Genomic DNA, 25,326 nt, shown 5'->3' with positions numbered 1-25,326 from the left:
CCCCCTATGAGCACTTAAATCGTAATTCCTTACCATGAGCCTCCAGGGTTGTTTCCAAAATGGCGGCCCCCGGTAAACACGTAGGGCATTACATTTACAAGAATGGTCGCTTTCTTCAAAGTCATTTTGAACAATTCTGTTTTCGGAGGTAAGTTTTACTTTACGCTGGCATTGCAGTGACAGCTGTTAATGTATTGGTTGTGTGTTTGTTCCAGTGACTGACATGACAGATCATTATAATTTGCTTTGTCACTGACATGAGGTCACATAAGTAACTGCTAGCTTGCTGTCAATGCACAACCAAACTATTTTCATGAACCCAATTCTAAATGTGTTTATATTATTGATTAATGCATCATACATTTCAGGAACTTTGGATGGAGTGTAGTCGTTTGTCAACAAAATGCATCAACTGAAAGAGGTACATTTAAATCCAATGAATGGCACTCGGTAGAAGAATCTCAAGCACAAAGAGCCAGACCAGGATAATGTACTTCATAGATGGTGTTAATTGTAGAATCCTTATTTTTCTAAATATATTACAGAGTCTGCAGAGGCAATTGTCATTCCCAAAAAGAAAACGTGGTATGTTGTATTCAATTTATTTGAAATCACTCAAGACCGAGTTACCAATTTGATAATTGTGACGAATAATAACCATTCTTGCTCTGACAGGAGCAAATGGGCTGTGCTGCAGGCTCTTGCATCCACAGTCAACAGGGTAAGAAGTCTGCATTGCATTTCCATGTATATTTTGACAGAAATAGTAGTAGTTGGCCATGATAGCCTAAACAATGCACAATCATCATTTTCAGGACCCCACTGCACCACATTACATGTTCCAGGATGATCCTTATCTTACTCCAAGGACGTCTGCAGAGTTTGTAAGTAATGGACAGGAGTTTTTTGGAACTGTGGCGCTTCTTTTTAGCCAGTTTGCACTGATGTTTTTTTGTCTTCTATTTTTTTGTCCTCTACAGAAATTATACTCCCTCTCCCAGGAGTCTGGCAGAATGGCAGCAAACCATATTGTCAACAAAAACCCGAAGTTCTTCCAGAAAGACTTTGCTGAACCACATATTCCAGTAAGTTTGATTCTAGTGTGTTATTTTGAATTAGGAAAGCTGCACGATGATAGATAGCTAATTGAGACTACTGTGTGTCTGTCCTACAGTGCTTAATGCCAGAGACCATGGAGCTGTGTATTGAGGAAGTGAGTGAGGCAGCGCTGCTGGAGCGCATCATGCTGAGGAAGGTGAAGGCTGCAGTAGACATGTACGATCAGCTGCTACAGACAGGTAAGTCACCCACATTTCTATTAATTGTCATGTATTATCTACAGAGTACAATTGACATTGGGAGTGTATTAGGGGTGGTTCAATAAGACTGCGATTAGAATTGTTTGTTTGGCAAGTGTTTGCCCATTCTCTCTATGCAGGCACCACTGTGTCTCCTGATGCTTCGAATGACCTGCTGGACCTTATTTGTCTCTATGGAGATCGTGACCCTGTGCAAGATGACAAGCCAGAGGCAGAAGATGTGGTAGGACATTATTTACTTGTTTATACTTTATTTTTTTTGCCCCTTTTTCTCCACAATTTCGTGGTATCCAATTGGTAGTTAGTCTTGTCTCGTCGCTGCAACTCCCGTACGGACTCGGCAGAGGCGAAGGTCGAGAGCCGTGCATCCTCCAAAACAAAACCCAACCAAGCCGCACTGCTTCTTGAAACAATGCCCACTTAACCCGGAAGCCAGCCGCACCAATGTGTCGGAGTAAAAACCTGGCGACCGTGTCAGTATGCATTGCGCCCGGTTTGCCACAGGAGTTGCTAGTTCTGGATGGGACAAGGACATCCCTGCCGGCCTAACCCGGACGACGCTGGGCCAATCGTGCACTGCCCCATTGGTCTCCCGGTCGCAGCCGGCTGCGACAGAGCCTGGACACGAACCCAGAATCTCTAGTGGCATAGCCTTAGACCACTGTAACACTCGGGAGGCACCGTTGTTTATACTTTATAGCTAGTTCTTCTGTCACAGCTCAGTGTTTACCTCTGGACCTCTGTTGGTTTTCCCTCAGGCTCAGGAGGTGCAGGAGGAGGGCAGGAGGAGGAAAGGGAGGCTGCGGAGAGCCTCCGACTTAGTGAGGATAGTTTGGAGGTGAGTTATTTGAGTGGCGTTACGTTTAGAGAGAAAACGTTGCAAGTAATGCCTTTATTGACATGCACTATCCTATAAACGTATCACCCCGTCATGCAGGGAGAACAACAATGCAGAGAGGATCTTTAACCTTCTTCCAGAACGTGACACACGAGCATACTCTGCTTTGATCAGAGGCATGGTGAAGGTGCGTCAGATGTTGAATTGGACAATGTTTTCTGTACAGTCGGTTTGTTTGTAAGGTGTTTCTGATTACATGTGTGTATTAAATCCCCAGTATGGAGCTCATGTGAAGGCATTCAATACATACACAGACATGCTGAACAACAGACTGACTGGTAAGTATATTTACAAAGACAACATGCCAAACAATACAACTTTATTGTCCATGCAAACAACTGAATTTACTACTCTCATATATATATATATATATGTGTATGTGTGTGTGTGTGTGTGTGTGTGTGTGTATATATGTATATATATATATATGAGAGAGTAGTAAATTCAGTTCAATAAATAAAGAGAGAGAATAAATCAATCCAAGCTATCAAACCCTGGTGTTATTTCTGAAGACTAAATTCAGTGAATGTCATGAAATGGAAAAATAAGATTGAATTTTTTTTTTAAACTTTCACTCACTCACTCAGGCATTTACAATTCTGATTACTGATGATAATACTTGGTGTGTGAATTGGAACATTTCTTGTCGTTACCACCTCCAGCGGATGTCCACACCTTCAATGCTCTGATCTCTGCGGCACCAGAAGTCCGGGAGAGGTACAATGAGAAATGGGACCTGATTGTTGTAAGTGTATAGGAAGCAACTTACACTGTTGAACCTTTTCCTGTTGTCTAAGGACTGCCCTGTTTTTATGTCAATCTCATATCTTTCTCCTTTTTTTTCTTCTTCTCCTTCCTGGGTTCTTAGGACTTACTAAATCAGATGAATGAGCAGAAGGTGAAGCCCAATCTGCTGACGTTTAATGCTTTGCTGAAGGCCCTTCGTCGCTGTGGCTCCTTAGCCAGGGCTCAGTCTCTGCACACGCTCAGTGAGATGAAGGCTATGGGCATTGGTGAGTAGGAAAATGTAACACTCCTGAAGGAAATGAATGTCAGTATATGTGACTTACAGCAGTGTCCTAACAGCTTATTTATTTTCTTTTAGCACCCAGTTTGGCTTCTTTTGACCATGTTCTGGGCATTTTCTACAAAGCAGGTGAATACCTACAGTACCAGTCAAAAGTTTGGACACCTATTCATTCAAGGGTTTTTCTTTATTTTTACTATTTTCTACATTGTAGAATAATAGTTAAGACATCACAACTATGAAATAACACATATGGAATCATGTCGTAACCACAAAAGTATTAAACAAATCAAAACATATTTTAGATTCTTCAAAGTAGCCCCCCTTTGCCTTGATGACAGCTTTGCACACTTTTGGCATTCTCTCAACCAGCTTCATGAGGAATGCTTTTCCAACAGTCTTGAAGGAGTTCCCACACATGCTGAGCACTTGTTGGTTGCTTTTCCTTCTCTCTGTGATCCAACTCATCCCTAACCATCTCAATTGGGTTGTCGTCAGGTGATTGTGGAGGCCGGGTCATCAGATGCAGCACTCCATCGCTCTCCTTCTTGGTCATATAGCCCTTACACAGCCTGGAGGTGTGTTTTGAGTCATTATCCTGTTGAAAAACAAATGATAGTCCCACTAAGTGCAAACCAGATGGGATGGTGTATCGCTGCAGAATACTGGGGTAGCTATGCTGGTTAAATGTGCCTTGAATTCTGAATAAATCACAGACAGTGTCACCAGCAAAGCACCATCACACCACTTCCTCAATGCTTCATGGTGGGAACCACACATGCAGAGATCATCCGATCACCTACTCTGCGTCTCACAAAGACACAGCGGTTGGAACCAAAAATCTCAGATTTGGTTTCATCAGACCACATTATAGATTTCCACCAGTCTTATGTCCATTGCTCATGCTTTTTTGCCCAAGCAAGTCTCTTCTTACAGGTGTCCTTCAGTAGTGGTTTCTTTGCAGCAATTCGACCATGAAGGCCTGATTCACACAGTCTCCTCTGAACAGTTGATGTTGATGGGTCTGTTACTTGAACTCTGTGAAGCATTTATTTGGGCTGCAATCCGAGGTGCAGTTAATTGGCCATTTCTGAGGCTGGAAACTCTAATGAACTTATCCTCTGCAGCAGAGGTAACTCAAGGTCTTCCTTTCTTGTGGCGGTCCTCATGAGAGCCAGTTTCGTCATAGCGCTTGATGGTATTTGCGACTGCACTTGAAGAAACTTTCAAAGTTCTTGAAATGTCCATATTGATTGACTTATTTGAGCTGTTCTTGCCATAAGATGGACTTGATATTTTACCAATTTGGTTATCTTCTGTATACCACCCCTACCTTGTCACAACACAACTAATTGGCTCAAATGCATTAAGAAGGAAAGAAATTCCTCAAATTAACTTTTAACAAGGCACACCTGTTAATTGAAATGCATTCCCGGTGACTACCTCATGAAGCTGGTTGAGAGAATGCCAAGATGCAAAGCTGTCATCATGGCAAGGGGTGGCTACTTTGAATAATCTCATATAAAATATATTTTGATTTTTTAACACATGATTCCATATGTGTTATTTCATAGTTTTGATGTCTTCACTATTATTCTAGAATGTAGAAATAGTATAAAGAAAATCCTTGAATGAGTAGGTATTGTAGATATTTTGTCTTGATTTCTATTAAACAGTTTCTTGATTGGTTTGAGGTGGTATGTTAGGGGGAGAATGGTTCCATGTTTCTGTTACTATCTTTTTCTCTCGGTCCTGTCTAGCATCTCCTTCCCAAGGGCAGACTGATATCCTACAGGAAGTGATGACTGAGGTGGCAGGAAGGACATTCGTTGCTCAGGATCCAGATGATGGTATGCCTGTAGCATTTCTATCTTAAAGGCTGATAGTAGAGGTCCATATATCAATAACTTAATTGGCCAAGTGATTCATGCCATTTTGAATGTAGCTTTGCCTTTATTTTCCCTCCCAGTAAACTTTTTCTCCAGTGCCATGAGAATTGTAAGTAGTCTAGAATACATCTATATATGTTTTTGAATATTTCAGTATGTTTTTGGTGACTGTTTTAAGACCTGATGTCTCTGTTCCCAGTGTCTGGATACCAAGGACATTGAGGCAGCGTACAAGGTGCATGACCTGCTCAGTGTGGGAGAGAACTGGAGGATGCTGGGAGATTCCTTCCAACAGAGTATCTATTAGTGAGTAAACCTTCTAGAAAAAGGCTTGCGAATCCACATCGAAGAGTAGCATTTCTTCACCTTATTTCTGGTGGTTTTGCACCAATACACTGTCACCTCTGACCTCTTGTTGTTTGTTCAGTGGCAGAATGTTCAACCTGCTCTGCATGATGGAACATATAGATGTGGTGCTGAAGTGGTACAAAGAACTGATTCCTTCTGTAAGCACTGACATGGCAACATTGACATGCACATTTTATTCATACTCTCACATGCATTCTAAGACTAATGTTCTGAACTTTTTTGGTCCATAGCTCTATTACCCCAATCCACAAGGAATGAGAGATCTGCTCCAGGCACTGGACACTGATAACAGATTGGACATGATCCCACAGATATGGAAAGGTGGGTTGGAAGTAAATGTACTGCCTGATTCATTAACTAGGTTTCCACCCAATTGGTAAGATTTTCATGCAAATATTCCAGAATCTGCATAAAGAACATTTTCCCACCAGTGGTATGTTTCTACCAAATAGACTAAAAATCCATTTGTGATAACGTAGAGCAAACAAAATATACATTTTCACGTACCGAATAAAAGTTCAGTGTTTCAATCGCATGATCAACTCTACCAATACTTTTGTCACCACTGTTGCGTTACATAGCAAATGTGCTCTACCCAACGGCTCGTTGATAGTGCGGGTAGGCTGGTCTACATGAGATTATTTACATTTCTCAAACGGCAGTCAAGCATCATGTCACCAGAATAGGACCCTTGATATTTTTTGGAAAGGAGCATCAAGATCACACTGCACTTTCACCACCCTGTGAAGTTCATCATTTATTTCATCTGTAGCCTAATAAACTGCATGGTTTCCCAAGTCGTAGTGGGAGGACCACACACCATGTCATCGTGTGCCTCTAAATTTTCTTAGATATGTTATTCTATCAATATTTGCACAAAGCTGTTTCCACTGGCGTTTCTTGCATAATTAATTTGAACTGAGAAAGACAATTGTCTGCATTTATTAAATTACGCCAAAACTTGTTGCTGTCGTGATTTAAAATTATACGATATGACTTCACTCAAATACTGTGGGTGGAAACATGTTTATAGTAGAGGATGAAAAATACAAAACAATAACCAACATGTGGATTGTCTGACATAAGCCGTTTGGAATCAACCTCTGCTTTGGTTTCCCCCCCCACTCCAGACATCCGACGGATGGGGCATGACAACAAGTCCGATTTAGTGGATGAGCTGCTGTCACTCATGGCCAGGGACAAGCACAGCCCTGAGGTGAAGCATGGAGAGACAGACACCTAGCTAGAAAATAAACTACAGTTTACTTTTTACTGTAAATAGTCATCTATTCTACATTCTGACTGATCTTTTGGGATTCATGCAGATCCAGGAGTCTTTTGCAGTGTGTGCGCTGGATGTTAAGAGCCTGTATGAGCAGGGGCAAGGAGCCAGGATGGCTTTGGAGTGGACAGCCACTGCCATGACCAACATCACCTCTGTCCTACTGGCAGCTCAGAAGAAGCAGCAGGCATGGTGAGTAGACCTGGACACAAGCCACGGGGTACTTAAGTTGGAGCCAATTGACATGAAACATTCAGTATTTTAATCCTTCTTTTAAATCTAGGGATATGTTGAAGCTCTTCAAGACCAAAAACAGAGTTCCATCGTAAGTCTATTTTACATAGTATTCACATTAATGTAAACACTATCTAGGCACCCTAGTTCTGACCCATCTTTTAACTGTACTCTTGTAGTGAGGAGCTGATGGAGGAGTTCCTGGTCAGCATCAAGAGCAGCAACGACCCTCAGCACGCCATGGAGCTGGTACAGATCTCAGCTAGCTTCTGTCTCCCCAGCACCCCCAAGCTGGCTGAGAGGGTACTGCAGGCGTTTGAGCTCTCTGAAGAACAGAAGTATGACTACGTAGTTTATTTTTCATGTGTTAGCAACTCTTTTTGGCACCAGATGTCTTATGTCCTTGTTCCCTTTCCCATGTAGGACTATTCTGTCCGAGCTGGAGGTCTCAACTGAAGTCAGCGAGTAATGTGAAGTCTAATACAGAATCCAGGACTTAATCTACAGGTTGAGCCAAACTTCTGACATCAATACCATTCTGAATTGCCAGAGGTTGAAATGCAAAATATGAATTGAACAATAACATTTGTAGCCAACACCAGTACTACAATTAATTCATTGTAAATGCAGAGACTGTGCTTTTGAAGCCAAGCCATTAGCTACAAAGTGTGTATGTGAAAATTGTGATTAAGTGTACAACAGACCACAGATTAATAAATATGTACCAACTCACTCAACAGCCACAATTTATTGATATCCAATATTAACAGGGAGGAAATAGCATGACAATTGATTCTGCACAACATGATCAAATTGAACAAAGCGAGAAACATTGAGCTGAAATGGTGAAAGAGGCTAGTGAGAGACAACTTACAGGACCAAGGTTCCAGCTATCTAAACCAGTGGTTCCCAACTCCAGTCCCTTCAACAGTACACATTTTGTTGTAGCCCCAGACAAACTCACCTGATTCAACTTGTCAAGCTTTCAGGTGAGTGTCTGAGGTTACTGGAGTTGGGAACCACTGATGTAAACAGCACTCCCAGTGAGGGACCTCATCCATTACACCTGCTGAGACCACAGGTACATCAAACGCATTAGTACTACTCAGTAAGTCATTTTCTTGTAGATGCTTGGGAAGGTTCTAAAGAGAGGGCATGTTTTAATACATTTCTGGGATACACCCATTAGTGGTATGGTGGTGCTTCAAACAGACTTCCTCTATTCATAAATTAACTCATGGAGAGGGCAGAGATTGCTGTTGATGCAGATGGACACTCCCATGACCTGGACTCAGCTAAGGCGCCATGGTAGTGCCCAACCCCACTGCATTGGCGTATGCAGACAGGAGGCTGACCACCTGTTTCGTTTCTAGTGTGAGCCGGGCCTCTTTGAGCCAGTCCTGAGCCACCCTGCGCGACTCGCCCTTCAGCTGATTGACAAGCTTGGCGGCCAACTCCAGGTCTCCATGCTCCAGGCTGTAGGCAGCGTAGGAGAGCAGCTTGAATGTGTCGAGATCTTCGGCAGACAGCTTGGCGGGGGGAGCCTCCTGTGCCTTCTCAAAGAGCAGCATGGCCTGCAGGTAGGATAGGAAGTACTGGTAGAGGCTGTTGCGGGTCTCGTCAATCAGGGCCACACGGCGGGCCAGCTGGCGGATGGCGTAGAAGCGGGCGCGGAGAGAGGCCTCGCTGTAGACGCCGCGGCTGAGTGACTCTGAGGGCAAGGCAGTGGCCAGGGCCTGGGCAAACTCATCCTCGGCACAGCTCTCCTTGATGGCCTGCACGGCGCCCTCTAGGGGCTCGGTGGGGTCGTTTAGGGCAGCAGTCTTCAGAGTGTAGTTCAGAGCCTCCACTGAGAGCCACAGCTGATGGGCCTTACGGGCCTCCTCCTCTGCTATAACATGACCTGTAGGGTAACATGACTATACTTTAGTATCTCGTACAGAACCCACCACAAGCGTGTGTCTCTCTTACTCACTGTCAATGGCCTCCTCCATGCCCTTGAGCCTGGCGTAAGCTGCATTCATGTCCAGGGTGAAGCTGTCCAGTTGGTCCTGTGTCAGACGACGGTACTCTGTCTCCTTCTCCATCAACGAGCTGTTCAGGTTCTGGAGACAATTAAAATCATGTTCATTCAGTTAGCATTAAATATGATTTTAAGGGTTCTTAATGTTTGCATTGTTAAATATTAACAGGAAGTAGTTCAGCTGTAGCAGTGACAAGGTTTGTTGGATGGCTAAACTTATCTCCTGGATTCAATATGAAGGATGTTTGATAGGCTGTGGTTATGTGTCACAGTAGATGGGATGTTTAATATGGATATACTTGCCTCCTCTGCCTCGGAGCGCAGTTCCTGCTCCTGCACCTTCAGGACATCACGCAGGTGGTCTGTGTGTGCTGCAGCCTGCCTACGCAGCTGGGTCCGCATCTCTGCCTCCATCACCTCCCGAGTCTCCTCTACCTGGTGATGGACACAGATGGGTCTCATTCTACTCGTGTGTCCAATAGAGCAAACATTTAGCTAGATTGCTACAACCTACTGTGCGTGGAAAGGAAAAGTCCAGCCATCAAAACAGATGAATGCTGCCCTGTAACAAGGCAAAGACCATAGACAAATAAAGAAAGGCCCTTGAGCTCACCTTCTTCTCCTGCTCCAGACGCATCTGTTCTCGGTTGTGTTCCAGGGCGGTGGAGATGGCCACCTCCAGGGCCTTCTTGTCCTCCAGCTTCTGCTGCTCTAGGGCAGAGTCGATGTGGATCTGCTCCCTCACCCTCTGCTCAGCCAGCTCTCGGTTCAGCTGGTCGATGCGTCGGTGGGCATGAGCAATCAGGGAGTTGAGGTCATCTTGAGTCAGCTTCCCTGCTGGGAGACGGCCGAGGCCAGTCCGTGAATTTAAGAGCCAATTTATCCTGTGCCCCCCTCTCTCCATGGTTCTATGGCCTAAACCAATTATCTTTCCTTGCATCCTCTCATCTCAAAACTCGAGGGTGGGGGGCTTGAACCTTCTCCAATACGGTTGACAAGGAGAAGAAGAGTCGCAGAAAGACTAACTGAACCTAAGCATGTTATTGATGCTGTGCAAAGTTTTTCAAAGGCTTACTGCAAAGCCGAACTGTTAAAATGTGGGTGGGTAATGGGAGTAAGATGTAGGGGTGAAGCTGACTTACTGAGTCCCTTCCAGTTGGCCTGGATCTCTGGAGTGATGCTGTTCAGCTCCTTCTGGAACTGGGCCTTGGCCTCGTTCACCAGCTCGCTGTACTGGGACACAATCTTAGCCTCAGACTGGGCTGTCTGGACCTGCAGTAACGATGCACCAGGATAGGTTAAACAGACATCTAACCAGAAAGACAGGAATGCAGAGTATGATGTACGAGAGACAGTATTGATCATTCCATGCATGTGTCCAAAATAACACCCTATTCTTCATGTAGTGCACTACATTTGACGCGAGTGGTGCACTAATATATCTACACATCAACAACAAAAAGATAAAACGCAACAATTTCAAAGATTTTACTGAGTTACAGCTCATAGAAGGACAGCCACTGGGGAGCCAGGCCCAGCCACTGGGGAGCCAGGCCCAGCCACTGGGGAGCCAGGCCCAGCCACTGGGGAGCCAGGCCCAGCCACTGGGGAGCCAGGCCCAGCCACTGGGGAGCCAGGCCCAGCCACTGGGGAGCCAGGCCCAGCCACTGGGGAGCCAGGCCCAGCCACTGATAATGAGTTTTTCCCCACAAAAGGGCTTTACGAAAGAGAGAAATACTCCTTAGCAGCCCCCCCCCCTCACCAGACGATCCCACAGGTGACCAAGCCAGATGTGGCGGTCCTGGGCTGGTGTGGTTACACGTGGTCTGTAGTTGTGAGGCCGGCTGGACGTACTGCCAAATTCTATAAAAAACGACATTGGGTGATGGCTTTTGGTAGAGAAAGTAACATTCAATTCGCTGGCAACAGCTCTGATGGAAATTCCTGCAGTCAGCATGTAAATTGAACGCTCCCTCAAAACTTGCGGCTTTGTGTTATGCGATAAAACTGCACGTAGAATGGCCTTGTCTCCAGCACAAGGTGCACCTGTGTAATGATCATGCTGTTTAATTAGCTTATTGATATGCCACACCTGTCAGGTGGATGGATTATCTTGGCAAAGGAGAAATGCTCACTAAAGGGATGTAAACTAATTTGTACACAAAATATGAGAAATAAGCTTTTTGTGGTTATGGAACATTTCAGGGATCTTTGATTCGATCTATTGAAAAAAATGTGAACAACACTTTCATGTTGCTGTAACTTTTTTTTCAGCATATGACATAGGTTGGAATGCAACCCATGTGTTAACAATGTAAAACAGGGCCACTTTACCCTGGTCACCACGCTGTCCAGATCTACCACCATGCTGTGAAGGTTCTCCTCTGCAGCCAGGATAGATGGCCGGGCTGCAGCAATCTTTAAGTGCTTGGCTCCATCGATTACTCCTCTCAGCTTGTCCAGCTCAGCCCTAAACACCAGAGATGCAGAATTAATCCCTCTTGCACAAAGCCAAACATAGAAAGCACAGAGTCATTGATCCTTTAAAAGTTTGTTTTCTGTTGTAGAATTTTATAAAATAATATATACAGTACTGCAAAAGTTTAAGGCAGGTGTGAAAAAAATGCTGTAAATAATGCTTTCAAAAATAAACATGTTAATAGATTATATTTATCAATTAACAAAATACAAAGTGAGTTACCAGAAGAAAAATCAACATCAAATCAATATTATTTGGTGTGACCACCTTTTGCCTTAAAACAGCATAAATTCTTCTAGGAACACTTGCACAGTTTGAAGAAACTAAGCAGGTAGGTTTGCCCAAACATATTGGCAGCCTCAGGTGCTTCTCTCTCTCTTCTAATCCCAGACAGACTCGATGTTGAGATTAGGGCTCTGTGGGGGCCATACCATCACTACCAGGACTCCTTGTTCTTCTTTACACTGAAGATACAGCGAAAGTCATTAAGAACTGTTTGGGGTCGTTGTCATGCTGCAGAATAAATTCGGGGCAAATCAGATGCCTCCCTGATGGTATTGCATGATGGATACGACCATTAATTCTGACCAAATCTTCAACTCCATTTTCAGAAATGCAGCTCCAAACTTGCAAGGAACCTCCACCATGCTTCACTGTTGATGGCAGACCCTCATTCGTGTACCGCTCTCCAGCCCGTCGGCAAACAAACTGCCTTCTGCAACAGCCAAATATTTGACTCATCAGTCCAGAGCACCTGCTGCCATTTTTCTGCACCCCAGTTCCTATGTTTTCATGCATAGTTGAGTTGCTTGGCCTCGTTTCCACATCGGAGGTATGGCTTTTTGTCCGCAAGTCTTCCATGAAGGTCACTTCTGACCAGACTTCTTCGGACAGTAGATGGGTGTACCAGGCTCTCTCTTTGCAGTTGGTAATCAAGCCCACTACTGTTGTGTAGTCTGCAAACTTGATGATTGAGTTGGAGGCGTGCATGGCCACGCAGTTGTGGGTGAAAAGGAAGTACAGGAGGGGACTGAGTACACACCCTTGTGGGGCCCCAGAGTTGAGGGTTAGCAAAGTGGATGTGTTGTTTCCTACCGTCACCACTGGGGGCGGCCCGTCAGACCAGGACCCAGTTGCACAGAGCGGGGTTGAGACTAGAGGTCGACCGATTATGATTTTTCAACGCCGATACCGATTATTGGAGGACAAAAAAAGCTGATACCGATTAAGAAAATGGATTTGTAATAATGACAATTACAACAATACTTAATATAATACATCAATAAAATCAATTTAGCCTCAAATAAATAATGAAACATGTTCAATTTGGTTTAAATAAAGCAAAAACAAAGTGTTGGAGAAGTAAAAAGTGCAATATGTGCCATGTAAGAAAGCTAACGTTTAAGTTCCTTGCTCAGAATATGAAAGCTGGTGGTTCCTTTTAACATGAGTCTTCAATATTCCCAGGTAAGAAGTTTTGGGTTGTAGTTATTATAGGAATTATAGGACTATTTCTCTCTATACCATTTGTATTTCATATACCTTTGACTATTGGATGTTCTTATAGGCACTAAAGTATTGCCAGTGTAACAGTATAGCTTCCGTCCCTCTCTTCGCTCCTACCTGGGCTCGAACCAGGAACACAGACAACAGCCACCCTCGAAGCAGCATTACCCATCACTCTACAAAAGCCGTGGCCCTTGCAGAGCAAGGGGAACAACTACTCCAAGTCTCAGAGCGAGTGACGTTTGAAACGCCATCAGCGCGCACCCCGCTAACCAAGCTAGCCATTTCACATCACATCATTACACCAGCTTAATCTCGGGAGTTGATAGGCTTGAAGTCAAACAGTAGAGCTGCTGGCAAAACGCATGAAAGTGCCATTTGAATGAATGCTTATGAGCCTGCTGGTGCCTACCATCGCCCAGTCAGACTGCTATATCAAATCATATACTTAATTATAAACACACAGAAATGCGAGCCTTAGGTCATTAATATGGTCAAATCTGGAAACTATCATCTTGAAAACAAGACTTTTATTCTTTCAGTGAAATACAGAACCGTTCCGTACTTTATCTAACGGGTGGCATTAATCAGTCTAAATATTCCTGTTACATTGCACAACCTTCAATGTTATGTCATAATTACATAAAATTCTGGCAAATTAGTTCGCAATGAGCAAGGCTGCCCAAACTGTTGCATATACCCCGACTCTGCGTGCAATGAACGAAAGAGAAGTGACAATTTCACCTGGTTAATATTGCCTGCTAACCTGGATTTCTTTTAGCTAAATCTGTAGGTTAAAAAATATATACTTCTGTGTATTGAATTTAAGAAAGGCTTTGATGTTTATGGTTAGGTACATGTTGGAGCAACAAGTCCTTTCTCGCGAATGCGCACTGCATTGACTATATGCAACGCAGGACACGCTAGATTAACTAGTAATATCAACCATATGTAGTTATAACTAGTGATTATGATTGATTAAGTTTAATGCTAGCTTGCAACTTACCTTGGCTTCTTACTGCATTCGAGTAACAGGCGGGCTCCTCGTGAGGCAGGTGGTTAGAGCGTTGGACTAGTTAACCCTAAGGTTGCGAGATTGACCCTAACCCTAATTACAGGCCTCTCTCATCATCTTTTTAAGTGGGAGAACTTGCACAATTGGTGGCTGACTAAATACTTTGTTGCCCCACTGTATACCGGTACCCCAGCAGACTCCATACCCCTTGTGTTTAGCCTCGCTTGTTATTTTACTGCTGCTGTTTAAATATTTGTTACTTTTATTCTCTACTTAATAAGTTCAGGAAAAAAAAGTGGTAAAGCATTGTTGGTTAGGGGCTTGTAAGTAAGCATTACACTAAGGTCTACATCTGTTGTATTCGGCACATGTGACAAATACAATTTCATTTGAAATATGCGGATTAAAATACATTTACATAGCAATACTTCTGACAGCCAACTTTCTAACTCCGCCCATAACTTAAGGACTTTATAGCATCCCCAGAAGGCATGGATTACTGAGTCATTGTAATGTTTAATCTGGATAAGTAAATCTAAGTGGTGCAACACATCTGATTAACCTCTTGAAACTCTGGGTGCAGCATTTCATTATTGGATAAAAAACGTTCCCGTTTTAAGTGCGATATTTTGTCACGAAAAGATGCTCGACTATGCATATAATTGACAGCTTTGGAAAAAAAACACTCTGACGTTTCCAAAACTGCAAAGATAGTCTGAGTGCCACAGAACTGATGCTACAGTCGAAACCAAGATGAAATTTCAAACAGGAATTGCCCCAGATTTTGAAGGCGCTGTGTTTCAATGACTCCTTATATGGCTGTGAATGGGCCACGAATGAGCCTACACTTTCCATCGTTTCCCCAAGGTGTCTGCAGCATTGTGACGTATTTGTAGGCATATCATTGGAAGATTGACCATAAGACACTACATTTACCAGGTGGTCGCTTGGTGTCCTCCTACGCAATATTTGCGTAATCTCCAGCTCCAGTACTTTTCCGTTTGCTACAGAGGAGAACCCCAACTGCCACGAATGATTTATCGTCGAATAGATATGTGAAAAACACCTTGAGGATTGATTCTAAACTACGTTTGCCATGTTTCCGTCGATATTATGGAGTTAATTTGGAAAAAAGTTATGCGTTGTAATGACTGAATTTTTCGTTTTTTTTCTTAGCCAAATGTGATGAACAAAACGGAGCGATTTCCCCTAATCTTTTTGGAAAAACTGAACATTTGCTATTTAACTGAGAGTCTCCTTATTGAAAACATCCGAAGTCCATCAAAGGTAAATTATTTTATTTGAATGCTTTACTTGTTTTTGTGAAAATGTTGCCTGATGAATGCTAGGCTTAATGCTATGCTAGCTATCAATACTCTTACACAAATGCTTGTGTAGCTATGGTTGAAAAGAATATTTTGAAAATCTGAGATGACAGTGTTGTTAACAAAAGGCTAAGCTTGTGAGCCAATATATTTCTTTCATTTCATTTGTGATTTTCATGAATAGTTAACGTTGCGTTATGGTAATGAGCTTGAGGCTATAATTACGCTCCCGGATACGGGATTGCTCGTCGCAAGAAGTTAATAAACCTAGATTCACAAAACCCAGATTCATTTAAACCATGCTGGTGCAACTCTTAGATTTTTGTGTGGTCCACTGTAGATCACGAGTTATGCTTTTTCTTATTGCCATCATTTCATTTTTTCCACTTGCATGTTTTATCCTGAGATTTTAGGTTATCCTGAAAATATTTTTAGGGGGCATTGAGTTTTCAATATTGGTCAGGTACAGCAGGAGATCTGAAAATACATTTAGTTTATATTTATGTTTACCAATACCTGTTACGTTTGGTCCGGTCTAATTATTTCTGCAAGCGGTTCAATTGCCAAGAAGGGGGAGAGGGGACATTCTTTCTTGTGCCCATTCCTAAAGCAATTTCATCAGAAAATGCATCATGTGTATATTTTTTCTTTAGGACAGTTATATCTTTTTATACAATTCATTTCAGCTGGAAAGTTGAAAGCTTCCAAAGTTTTGAATAGGAAAATCCATTAAAGCCGGTTGAAAGCCTTTTCGGCATCAGCAACCATTGAGATACATCTGTTTTTTTAACTATAAGTTCATTTTAGTGAGCATAAAATAGTAAATACACCACTTCAAACTTTAATATCACCAAATGTATTATCAAATCAGCTGAAACAAAATAAAGTAGTGTATACTAGTGACCACAACATAATGTTAATAAATTATCAAGCGGCTCTTACTTGGCCTTGAGGACGGCTGCTCCAGCCTCGTCTACTGATCGGCTACGTTCACTCAGTGCATCTTCCAGGACTCTCCACTGGGTAGACTTCTTATCAGGAGGTGCCTAAAAAATAAAAAAAATTCACATCATGATTCACAATACAAATGTTTGGATTAGGGCTGGGCAATATATTTAATTATTAAAATCACATTTATGCACATCCATATCAGGTATATTATATAGAAATAGCCATATTGCAAAAGGCTGCAATATTCACTCTGCATGCACACACACTACATATCTTTCCAAACATGATGCAGAGCGTAAAAAAATGCTGCTGCTTTCAAATAAACAAACATACGTGTTCTGTATGATAACGTTTGTTCTTAGGGGTAGCCCCCTTTTTTTACATTTATAACACAATAGATCTGGTAGAAGAAAAACATTTGTCTTCTTTTTCTACCACCATCTTTGAAATGCAACAGAAAGATCCCAAATCTAGCCATCACCCTGCTTCTGGTGTCAACAAGATGGCAGCAGTGTATGTGCAAAGTTTCAGACGGATAACTTGAAGTATGAGCAAACTACATGACATTTAGTGGGACGTCACCCAGGTACATTTGGGCAAATCGTGAAGGAGACATTTATATAACATTTTTCTGCAAGAATATCGTCAAATCTGTATACTTGGACTTTGATTTAGCTTTTCCAGTATTAGTAGCCATATTTTAAGTTCAACATTTGCAAAACACCCAGTTTTCATAACTCTTCATATTCTTATAATTCTTGTCCAAAAGGAAAAGGCACACTGTCGCACAAGGTTAGCAGCTACATTTAGCCACAGATACAGGGTTTCCAGATACTCCTGTAAAGCCCAACTCATTGGTTATCTAGCTAGCTTAGTTTGACCCCGATTGGTGACTATTTGACAAAGTTAGTCGATCAAGTGAACACCGGCCGCGTCATCAGCGTGCCATGAAAGCGTTGCTCTCTGACCAAATGTGGTGTTCTATAGGATATACTACACCCCTAATGATATAGTGAAGTCTGGTTACGTTCTAGGATCTCTGAGGAATGCATACAAATGTGAAAGGCTGAAACAACAATTAGGGTACGATTTTCATAGATTCCTTTCTTAGAAAATTGAACGAGTGGAAATACAAAAATGATGGTGCATGCTATATGGACCTTTTTAGGATATGAAAAAGGATTTAATCTAACAAAACTTCATGTTCTCTCTGGGACCCTTTGGATGATAAATTAGAGCAAGATTTCAGAAGTACACATTTCACCTTCAGAGGTGAATTTATCAAACCTATTGCGGTGAAAAAATTGTTTTGTTGTTAGCGCTCCTCAAACAATAACATGGCATTTTTTTATAGCCATGATAGCTACTGTAAAATAGTCAGTGCAGTTACATTAACAAGAATTTAAGCTTTCAGCCGATATAAGACACTTATATGTACCGACGTGTTGTTTTTCTAAAATCTCCGATCGTGACAAGGCACTGCATGATTTACAACTGTCCCGTTGACGAGACGCAGATCCCTAAAGATTTATTATCTTGATCTTATTCTCTGAAAATAGGAGGTGCGAGTTGTGGTGGTCCAGATCTACTGCAGCATCTCGTTTGTGCAATGCCCCATTCTGATAGAGACTGGGGAGGCATGTTGGGATGGAAAATAACTCATCCCTGCGGCATTCTCTCTTTGTCATGCCCAACAGCACTATATTCCAAGAGTTCACCCAAGCGTTTTGCAACATTGCCACTCATATCGGTTTTGCAAAATGTGAAAAAATAATTGCAATATGATATTTTGCCTATATCGTGCAGCACTATTTTAATGTAATGAAAAACTGCTAGACTTGAAAAGCTAGCAGAACTCCCTTTTCACACTTGAGAATATGTCCACCCCCTCACCTCAGCCCCCTCCCTTGCCTCCGATGGCTAACAAAACAAACAACTACAAAAGATTTGGATTTAATTAGGGCATCACAACAGTTTGGGTTACACTTTTTCAGAATGTGTACCCTTGTCCCTTCCTCTCCTCAGACACTTGAGGCCTTCTTCAGTTTCAGGGTCACAAAACAAACATTCGCAACAGAACGTGAATGTAATACGAGGCTAAAATCTTTTGAAAAATCTCGCCAGTTTGGGTTGTTTTTGAAGATATGTCCCTTCCTCACCTCAGCCTCCATGGCCTCCCTCAGTTGGCGGGTGTGCTGTGCAATGGCCTGCAGAGCTGCCTCCTGAGCACCGATGGCCTGCAGGGTCACCTTGGCTGTGCTGCCCAGAGCATCTTCCAGATTGGATGACAGAGCTGCAACAGTACACACACACACACACACAGCCTTGTTACCTTGTTTGTCAATCATGATGCCATAGAAGCAATCCCCATGTCAAACCTGCATTCCATAATGTAACAAGACCATGCATCAATGGCAATCTGCTGAAAATAACCATGCGTCCACTGTACTCATTGAGTCATGTATTGCATTTGTCTTCAGTGTACGTAATGTTCAAGCCAGAGTAAATGAACGTTGGTACGGTGTATCAGGCTCCATAACTCACAGCAAAAGGTGACAGGGAAAGATGAGACACCTACATGTCAGGAGGTCCTGCTCAGCCTTATCCTGCTCAGCAAGACGGGCAGCCACTTCACCCTCAGGACGCTCCTTCACTGCAGGCTCATGTTCACACTCAGTACATTTGGCTGCCGCTAGGGGGATACAGAACACACTCAGTACATTTTGTTCTGCAGACAAAATCATGGCCACAAAAACACATGCCCTACATTCCATTCACACATACATGTAGCGCTTACCTGCTACTACAGATTACACTGTACAGTCGTGGCCAAAAGTTGAGAATGAAAATTAATATTTGTCAAAGTCTGCTGCCTCAGTTTGCATGATAGCAATTTGCATATACTCCAGAATGTTATGAAGAGTGATCAGATGAATTGCAAAGTCCCTCTTTGCCATGCAAATGAACTGAATCCCCCAAAAAACATTTCCACTGCATTTCAGCCCCACCACAAAAGGACCAGCTGACATCATGTCAGTTAACACAGGTGTGAGTGTTGACGAGGACAAGGCTGGAGATCACTCTGTCATGCTGATTGAGTTTGAATAACAGACTGGAAGCTTCAAAAGGAGGGTGGTGCTTGGAATCATTGTTCTTCCTCTGTCAACCATGGTTACCTGCAAGGAAACACGTGCAGTCATCATTGCTTTGCACAAAAAGAGCTTCACAGGCAAGGATATTGCTGACAGTAAGGTTGCACCTAAATCAACCATTTATCGGATCATCAAGAACTTCAAGGCTTGCTCAGGAATGGCAGCAGGCATGTGCATCTGCACGCACAGTGAAGCGAAGACTTTTGGAGGATGGCCTGGTGTCAAGAAGGGCAGCAAAGAAACCACTTCTCTCCAAGAAAAACATCAGGGACTGACTGATATTCTGCAAAAGATACAGGAATTGGACTGCTGAGGACTGGGGTTAAGTCATTTTCTCTGATGAATCCCCTTTCTGATTGTTTGGGGCATCCGGAAAAAAGCTTGTCCGGAGAAGACAAGATGAGCGCTACCATCAGTCCTGTGTCATGCCAACAGTAAAGCATCCTGAGAGCATTCATGTGTGGGGTTGCTTCTCAGCCAAGGGAGTGGGCTCACTCACCATTTTGCCTAAGAACACAGCCATGAATAAAGAATGATACCAACACATCCCCCGAGAGCAACTTCTCCCAACCGTCCAGGAACAGTTTGGTGACGAACAATGCATTTTCCAGCATGACGGAGCACCTTGCCATAATGCAAAAGTGATAACTAAGTGGCTCGGGGAACAAAACATCAATATTTTGGATCCATGGCCAGGAAACTCCCCAGACCTTAATCCCATTGAGAACTTGTGGTAAATCCTCAAGAGGCAGGTGGACAAACGAAAAACCCACAAATTCTGACAAACTCCAAGCACTGATTATGCAATAATGTGCTGCCATCAGTCAGGATGTGGCCCAGAGGTTAATTGACAGCATGCCCAGGCGGATTGCAGAGGTCTTGAAAAAGAATGGTCAACACCTCAAATATTGACTCTTTGCATCAACTTCATGTAATTGTCAATAAAAGCCTTTGACACTTATGAAATGCTTGTAATTATACTTCAGTATGCCATAGTAACATCTGCAAAAATATCTAAAGACACTGAGGCAGCAGACTTTGTGAAAATTAATGGCCACGACTGTAGTATGGCATGAACAGGTATAACAGGTATAGTAAAATACCCACTAACATGAACAACTCACTCATTCACAACATATAACCTCTAAATACAACAATTGCAGAATAATACAGATACATATCATATGCATTACAAGCTAGTGCAATCTAGGATTAAGGATTTTGTGAGGGGTAGTGATTAGTTTAGGGGCTAGAAGGGGACAGCATGAAGAGTCTTTATGCAGAGGTGTACAGTAAACAGAGGTGAAAGGGTGAGATGGCAAATAAAATCACCAGGAGAATAATGAACAGGAAAGAAAAACAAGTATTAGAGAAGAGCAGGCATAGAGCATGGAGCCATGCACCCTAGGACCCCCTATATTAGTGAAAGAGAGAGCGCCATGCACCCATGCAGGGGAGGCTGTATCCACCCGGTTCTGACCTGCCGGGACCCCCTTGAGGGCGGCTGGGGGAGGCACGGCCTCTGCCTCGTGGGTTCCAGGGGCTGGCACAGAGGGCAACTCGCCGATGGCTGAAAGGATTTGTGCCACTTGAGCAGAAGCTTCTGCAACAACACAGTGGAGCTCAACATCAGTGGACTGACTGGTCTTCTTGGCAAGGCCATGTTATGGTAACCAAAAGGACATATGGAACTGGCACACAAGAACTCAGCAGCAATACTGACTCATAGCATAGCTGTAGATAAGAAGGCAAAACTCTAAAGTAACACAAGCAAGATACCCATTATCTCACTCCAGTGATTTACACTGACAGACGAGATCGGTCACCTGATCGTCAACCGGTCTTCTCAAAACCCACAGCAGACATGTGACCTGCATCACAGTCCTCTACTTCAGGACTGAAGACTCATTAAGTTGAGATGAAATATTCAGTTCCTATCAACAGTCACGTCCTTTACTGGTTTGATGGGATCCCAATTTTATCAACATCACAGACAGACTCAAGGCCCTTAAACAACAAATAGTTAACCTAGCTAAATAACATTGAAAGTTCTGCAGAGGTCTAATGACCACCTTGGTAAAGCCATCAGCTAATTAGGAAACTTGCCACATGTCAAGATATTGAACAATTAGCTAAAATCATGAGTAAATGAAGGACTTTCTCTCCAAGAAGATACCCATTTGAGGGGGAAACTAAGATTATATAATCACATAAATAGATCTAAAAGGCATAAAATACCATGTGATTATGCACTGTTCAGTGATTTAGAGGATGACTCTTTGCTAACCTGAAAAGTGTAATCATGCATCGATTGATAGCAAGAAAACTTAACAGTTCCAGTCCATTTGTATTTGTAAGAACAATGAAGTAAACCATCCCAAGGACACAACACAATTTCAGCAGATCATTTCAGTTCAACAACGGAGAGAAGACATGGGTTTGTTGTGAAAAATTTGATTCCAGAAGCATGCAACATCTATTGGATGATATTCACATTAAGCACCTGATGCCTCTTAATTGAATAGTCTTAAAAACAATGGTGTGCCAACGTTCTTAGTACTTGACTCACAAGATAATATTTTTTCAACACCTCAGAGAGCTTGAAGTACATCAGCTCTCTCAGGCACAGATGTAACTCACCCTCTAGGGTCTCCTGAGGTGCTGGAGCAGGGGGTCCCTCAGCATCTGGCTGCTCTGCTTTCTTCTCAACCTCTTTGGCCTTTGGCTGCTTCGAGTCTTTCCACACTTCAGACATGGAGGAAATCTGAACAGGTTCAACCTTTTTCTTCAGGACAGTAATATAATAATAGTGTCAGGGAAGATTGAATTGAATGTGAACATCTGTACGTGGTTCTTTTGTTGGATGAGCTAGCTTGTGTTTGGCAAAAAACTAAGTCAAATTTAATGACACGAATGACAAACTACGACTCCTCAAAATGTGCTCTAGAACATGGGTTATTTGACTTACTGGTTTATTTATAACAGGTGGAGGTGCTGCTGGGCCGAGAGCCAGTCCAAACACTTGATCTGAGTATGGTATGGATTTCTCAACATTGGCCCTGAATTTGGGATCCCAATTGGCATATAGAATTGTGCCACCAACTCCTCCACCCACAGTGAGGACACTGGCAGCTACAATCTTTCCTGCAGAAGACCTGCAAGTACAGTCAGATGTAAGATATTCAAACATACAAGAAAGCAAACAAAGCAGCTGCCATTCAGAATGATAAAAGGGAATATCACATTGATAATGGCTTTTGTGCTTGTGTGCAGATTTAGGGTAACTTACTCCTTCATCTCTTTGATTTATTTACAAGCAAGGGTCAAGGACAGTAAGGTAGCTGCTCTATCAATTAACATAAACAGCTCAATGCAGCATTTGGCCACTTAAGTAACTCAGCAGGAGGCAAGTCACCTACCCTGAGCCTCCTGCAGTGTAGCTACGACATTGCTGGAGGGGGTGAAGGGGGACACCATTCCCACACAGGCATTTCTATGGAAAGGAGAAGATCAGCATACACATGCACTATCCACAGGAGCACCACATGTCTATTATGGGACCTATACAAAATACACAAGCACTTGTTCTATTAAAATTCATTGGAATAGGATAGCTGACAAGAAAAGCTCATTAATCAGTTATTACATGTGTGCAATGGAAACATTTTCACAAACAAAAGCTACTTTCTTCAGGTCATTCTATGAACTAAGAATTTGCCAAGGTCATGTCTCCTTGATATGAATGTGCATTTGTCCTTTCTTTTTCAAGTAGCTAGTTGAAATTAAACGGATTGTGCTAGGAAACAGTAGCAGAGACCGCATTTCCCCTACACATTAGATACTTGAACGTGTAGCAAAACAACTTGACTACAACATTTGCGTTATCACACATGTCCACAACATTAATACAAAAATGGATCATACAACCACCGAGCCCCGCCTCCAATTCTACGGTGTACATTGGTGCGCGCTCGTGTCACTCTCGAGTCTTTTTTATTCCGAAGGCAGTGCAGTCAATCAATAGAAATACGCCTCTTTCCACTACGTAATTACGTGATTTGCATTAAATTACAAGATTTGCGTCAAGTTACGTTCAGTAGCCTAAGTTTAACGCAGCTTTCTTTCAATGAAGGCATTTAACATGACACTTTATGTTATGGCATTGAATTCCCACCTTTCCGTACACTATATGTTGTGAGGAGAGGTCGTAAAACATGTCTGAAGACGTATACTGTTTATTTCTCCCAACAACAAGCACAGTAGCGTAGGCCCTGTCTCTGGGTCACTGAATGACCGCTCGGCTAGCATAGCTAGCAGGCTAGCTAGCTAGATGTTCCATTTAGAACACAGTGATACTTACCCGCGCTGCAGAATTTGCCCCTTTCAAGCAGACACGCAGCATTGTTGTTGGTTCTCCCTTTCTTCGTTATTTATGACAAACTGTTTCAATTCAGCAAAGCATGATAAAAACTGTCAATCTCAAACATTAAAACACACGAGATACTTCCAAACACCGTTTCGCCGAGGGTGACACACAGTCAAAGGGGTGCGCATGCGCAATGGGTACGGCCATAGAGCTAGATAGAGGCCCAATTTTTATATCTGTGTCATTATGGCGTACGTGACAGCACGGGCAGCACCATTGAGGTTAACTTCAATAGGAATCCCCACCCAGTTGACTACTCTGACTCCTGTAAAATGGCGGAAGCTTGTTTGGAAGCCCTCAATGGCGTTGCTCATGCTAAAATGGCCTTTTGGCCACTAGAGGCCTCTATTATTATCTACGAGTACGCCCAACTGCGAAAAGAAAGCATTACGTCACGGGTTCATAGCTCTTTCGTTTATAGCTGAAGAACACATTTTATTTATTTCACCTTTATTTAACCAGGTAGGCAAGTTGAGAACAAGTTCTCATTTACAATTGCGACCTGGCCAAGATAAAGCAAAGCAGTTCGACACATCAATATATATGCATCATATTTTTGGTTACCATTGGAAAAAATATTTCAAAATTTTTAAAATTTTATTTTTGATTGCAAACGCATATAAAACAATGTATGACGCGTTCATAATGAGCCCTTTCCCACACAAATATATGGTGTTGCAAAAGCTATCAACATTTCGGGCTCCCGAGTGGTGCAGCGGTCTAAGGAACTACATCGCAGAGCTAGAGGTGTCACACAGTCAGGACCCAACGCGGTCAGGGTATGAGGAGTTTGACCGGGGTAGGCCATTATTGTAAAATAATAATACTTCGCAAGTCGCCTAGTTAAATACAGTTTAATATTTATAAAAACATCCCTGTCATACCTGAAAAACAGAACTAGTGACATTGCAACAAATTATCTTTGGCAGAGGAATGTCGCGTTCAAAAACACTGGGAACTCGGAAATCTCTAACTTCCGACTTCAGTGCGTTCAAGAAATCTGGGAACTCGGAAAAAACAAGCTCCGACTGGAAAAATCGTTTGAACGTTCATCAACCGCAATTCCAAATCGGAAACTCAGGCATCTTTCCTAGACTTACCGACCTGAAGATCACTGACGTCATGAGTTTATTTTTTTCCTCCAATTTCGAAGTTTCTTGATTGTAGCATTTACTCCGCCAAAATGTCCTGGTGAGATAAGCAATTTCGTTATATGGAGGCATATGAGTGTCGAATGTCATACTTATTTGATCGCACGTGGCATTCAGGTGTTTTGCCGAAAAATCTCCCCCCGACTCTTCACTCGGTTGACAGTTTAGCCTACATTTCACTGATCCTCGTAGCAGAAAGCATTTTTTTCAAGGCAGCTGTCAATGATTCCGTTAGGCTGCTTTTCATTTTTTTTATGTCTGTTTGATCGAGAGGGAGACA

The 25,326-nt window shown here is 42.7% G+C and overlaps 2 protein-coding genes across 4 annotated transcripts; one reads left to right on the top strand and one right to left on the bottom strand.

Moving 5' to 3' along the window:
• The first annotated feature begins 51 nt into the window (after positions 1 to 51).
• Positions 52 to 7,755, top strand: ptcd3 (pentatricopeptide repeat domain 3). Its single transcript, XM_064973412.1, has 24 exons — positions 52 to 148; positions 369 to 421; positions 546 to 585; positions 676 to 721; positions 816 to 884; positions 981 to 1,085; positions 1,175 to 1,298; positions 1,439 to 1,542; positions 2,078 to 2,157; positions 2,257 to 2,344; positions 2,435 to 2,495; positions 2,880 to 2,962; positions 3,086 to 3,230; positions 3,323 to 3,373; positions 5,005 to 5,094; positions 5,214 to 5,242; positions 5,333 to 5,439; positions 5,561 to 5,639; positions 5,733 to 5,823; positions 6,633 to 6,718; positions 6,828 to 6,976; positions 7,068 to 7,109; positions 7,198 to 7,356; positions 7,442 to 7,755. The coding sequence occupies exons 1-24, from the start codon at positions 60 to 62 to the stop codon at positions 7,485 to 7,487; spliced, it is 2,016 nt and encodes a 671-aa protein (XP_064829484.1). The 5' UTR covers positions 52 to 59; the 3' UTR covers positions 7,488 to 7,755.
• On the bottom strand, positions 7,752 to 24,111 carry immt (inner membrane protein, mitochondrial (mitofilin)). Of its 3 annotated transcripts, none has more exons than XM_064973410.1 (14): positions 23,830 to 24,111; positions 22,889 to 22,962; positions 22,438 to 22,624; positions 22,110 to 22,254; positions 20,950 to 21,072; positions 18,896 to 19,009; positions 18,477 to 18,610; positions 16,309 to 16,412; positions 11,376 to 11,511; positions 10,184 to 10,313; positions 9,655 to 9,875; positions 9,345 to 9,476; positions 8,994 to 9,123; positions 7,752 to 8,921 (listed from the first exon to the last, which is right to left on the bottom strand). In XM_064973410.1, exons 1-14 carry the CDS (start codon positions 23,869 to 23,871, stop codon positions 8,314 to 8,316), a joined length of 2,280 nt encoding a protein of 759 aa, XP_064829482.1. In that variant the 5' UTR covers positions 23,872 to 24,111; the 3' UTR covers positions 7,752 to 8,313. The 3 variants fall into 3 exon arrangements, with proteins under 3 accessions (XP_064829482.1, XP_064829481.1, XP_064829483.1); XM_064973409.1 differs by having other exon boundaries at positions 9,655 to 9,878; positions 23,830 to 24,107; XM_064973411.1 differs by lacking the exon at positions 20,950 to 21,072 and having other exon boundaries at positions 9,655 to 9,878.
• Positions 24,112 to 25,326: the final 1,215 nt, after the last annotated feature.

This window comes from Oncorhynchus masou, chromosome 9, assembly GCF_036934945.1.
Source record: "Oncorhynchus masou masou isolate Uvic2021 chromosome 9, UVic_Omas_1.1, whole genome shotgun sequence".
In the NCBI taxonomy this organism is placed as follows: Eukaryota; Metazoa; Chordata; class Actinopteri; order Salmoniformes; family Salmonidae; genus Oncorhynchus; species Oncorhynchus masou.
Note: the sequence above shows the minus strand (reverse complement) of the source record. Positions and strands in the feature narration are given on the sequence as shown.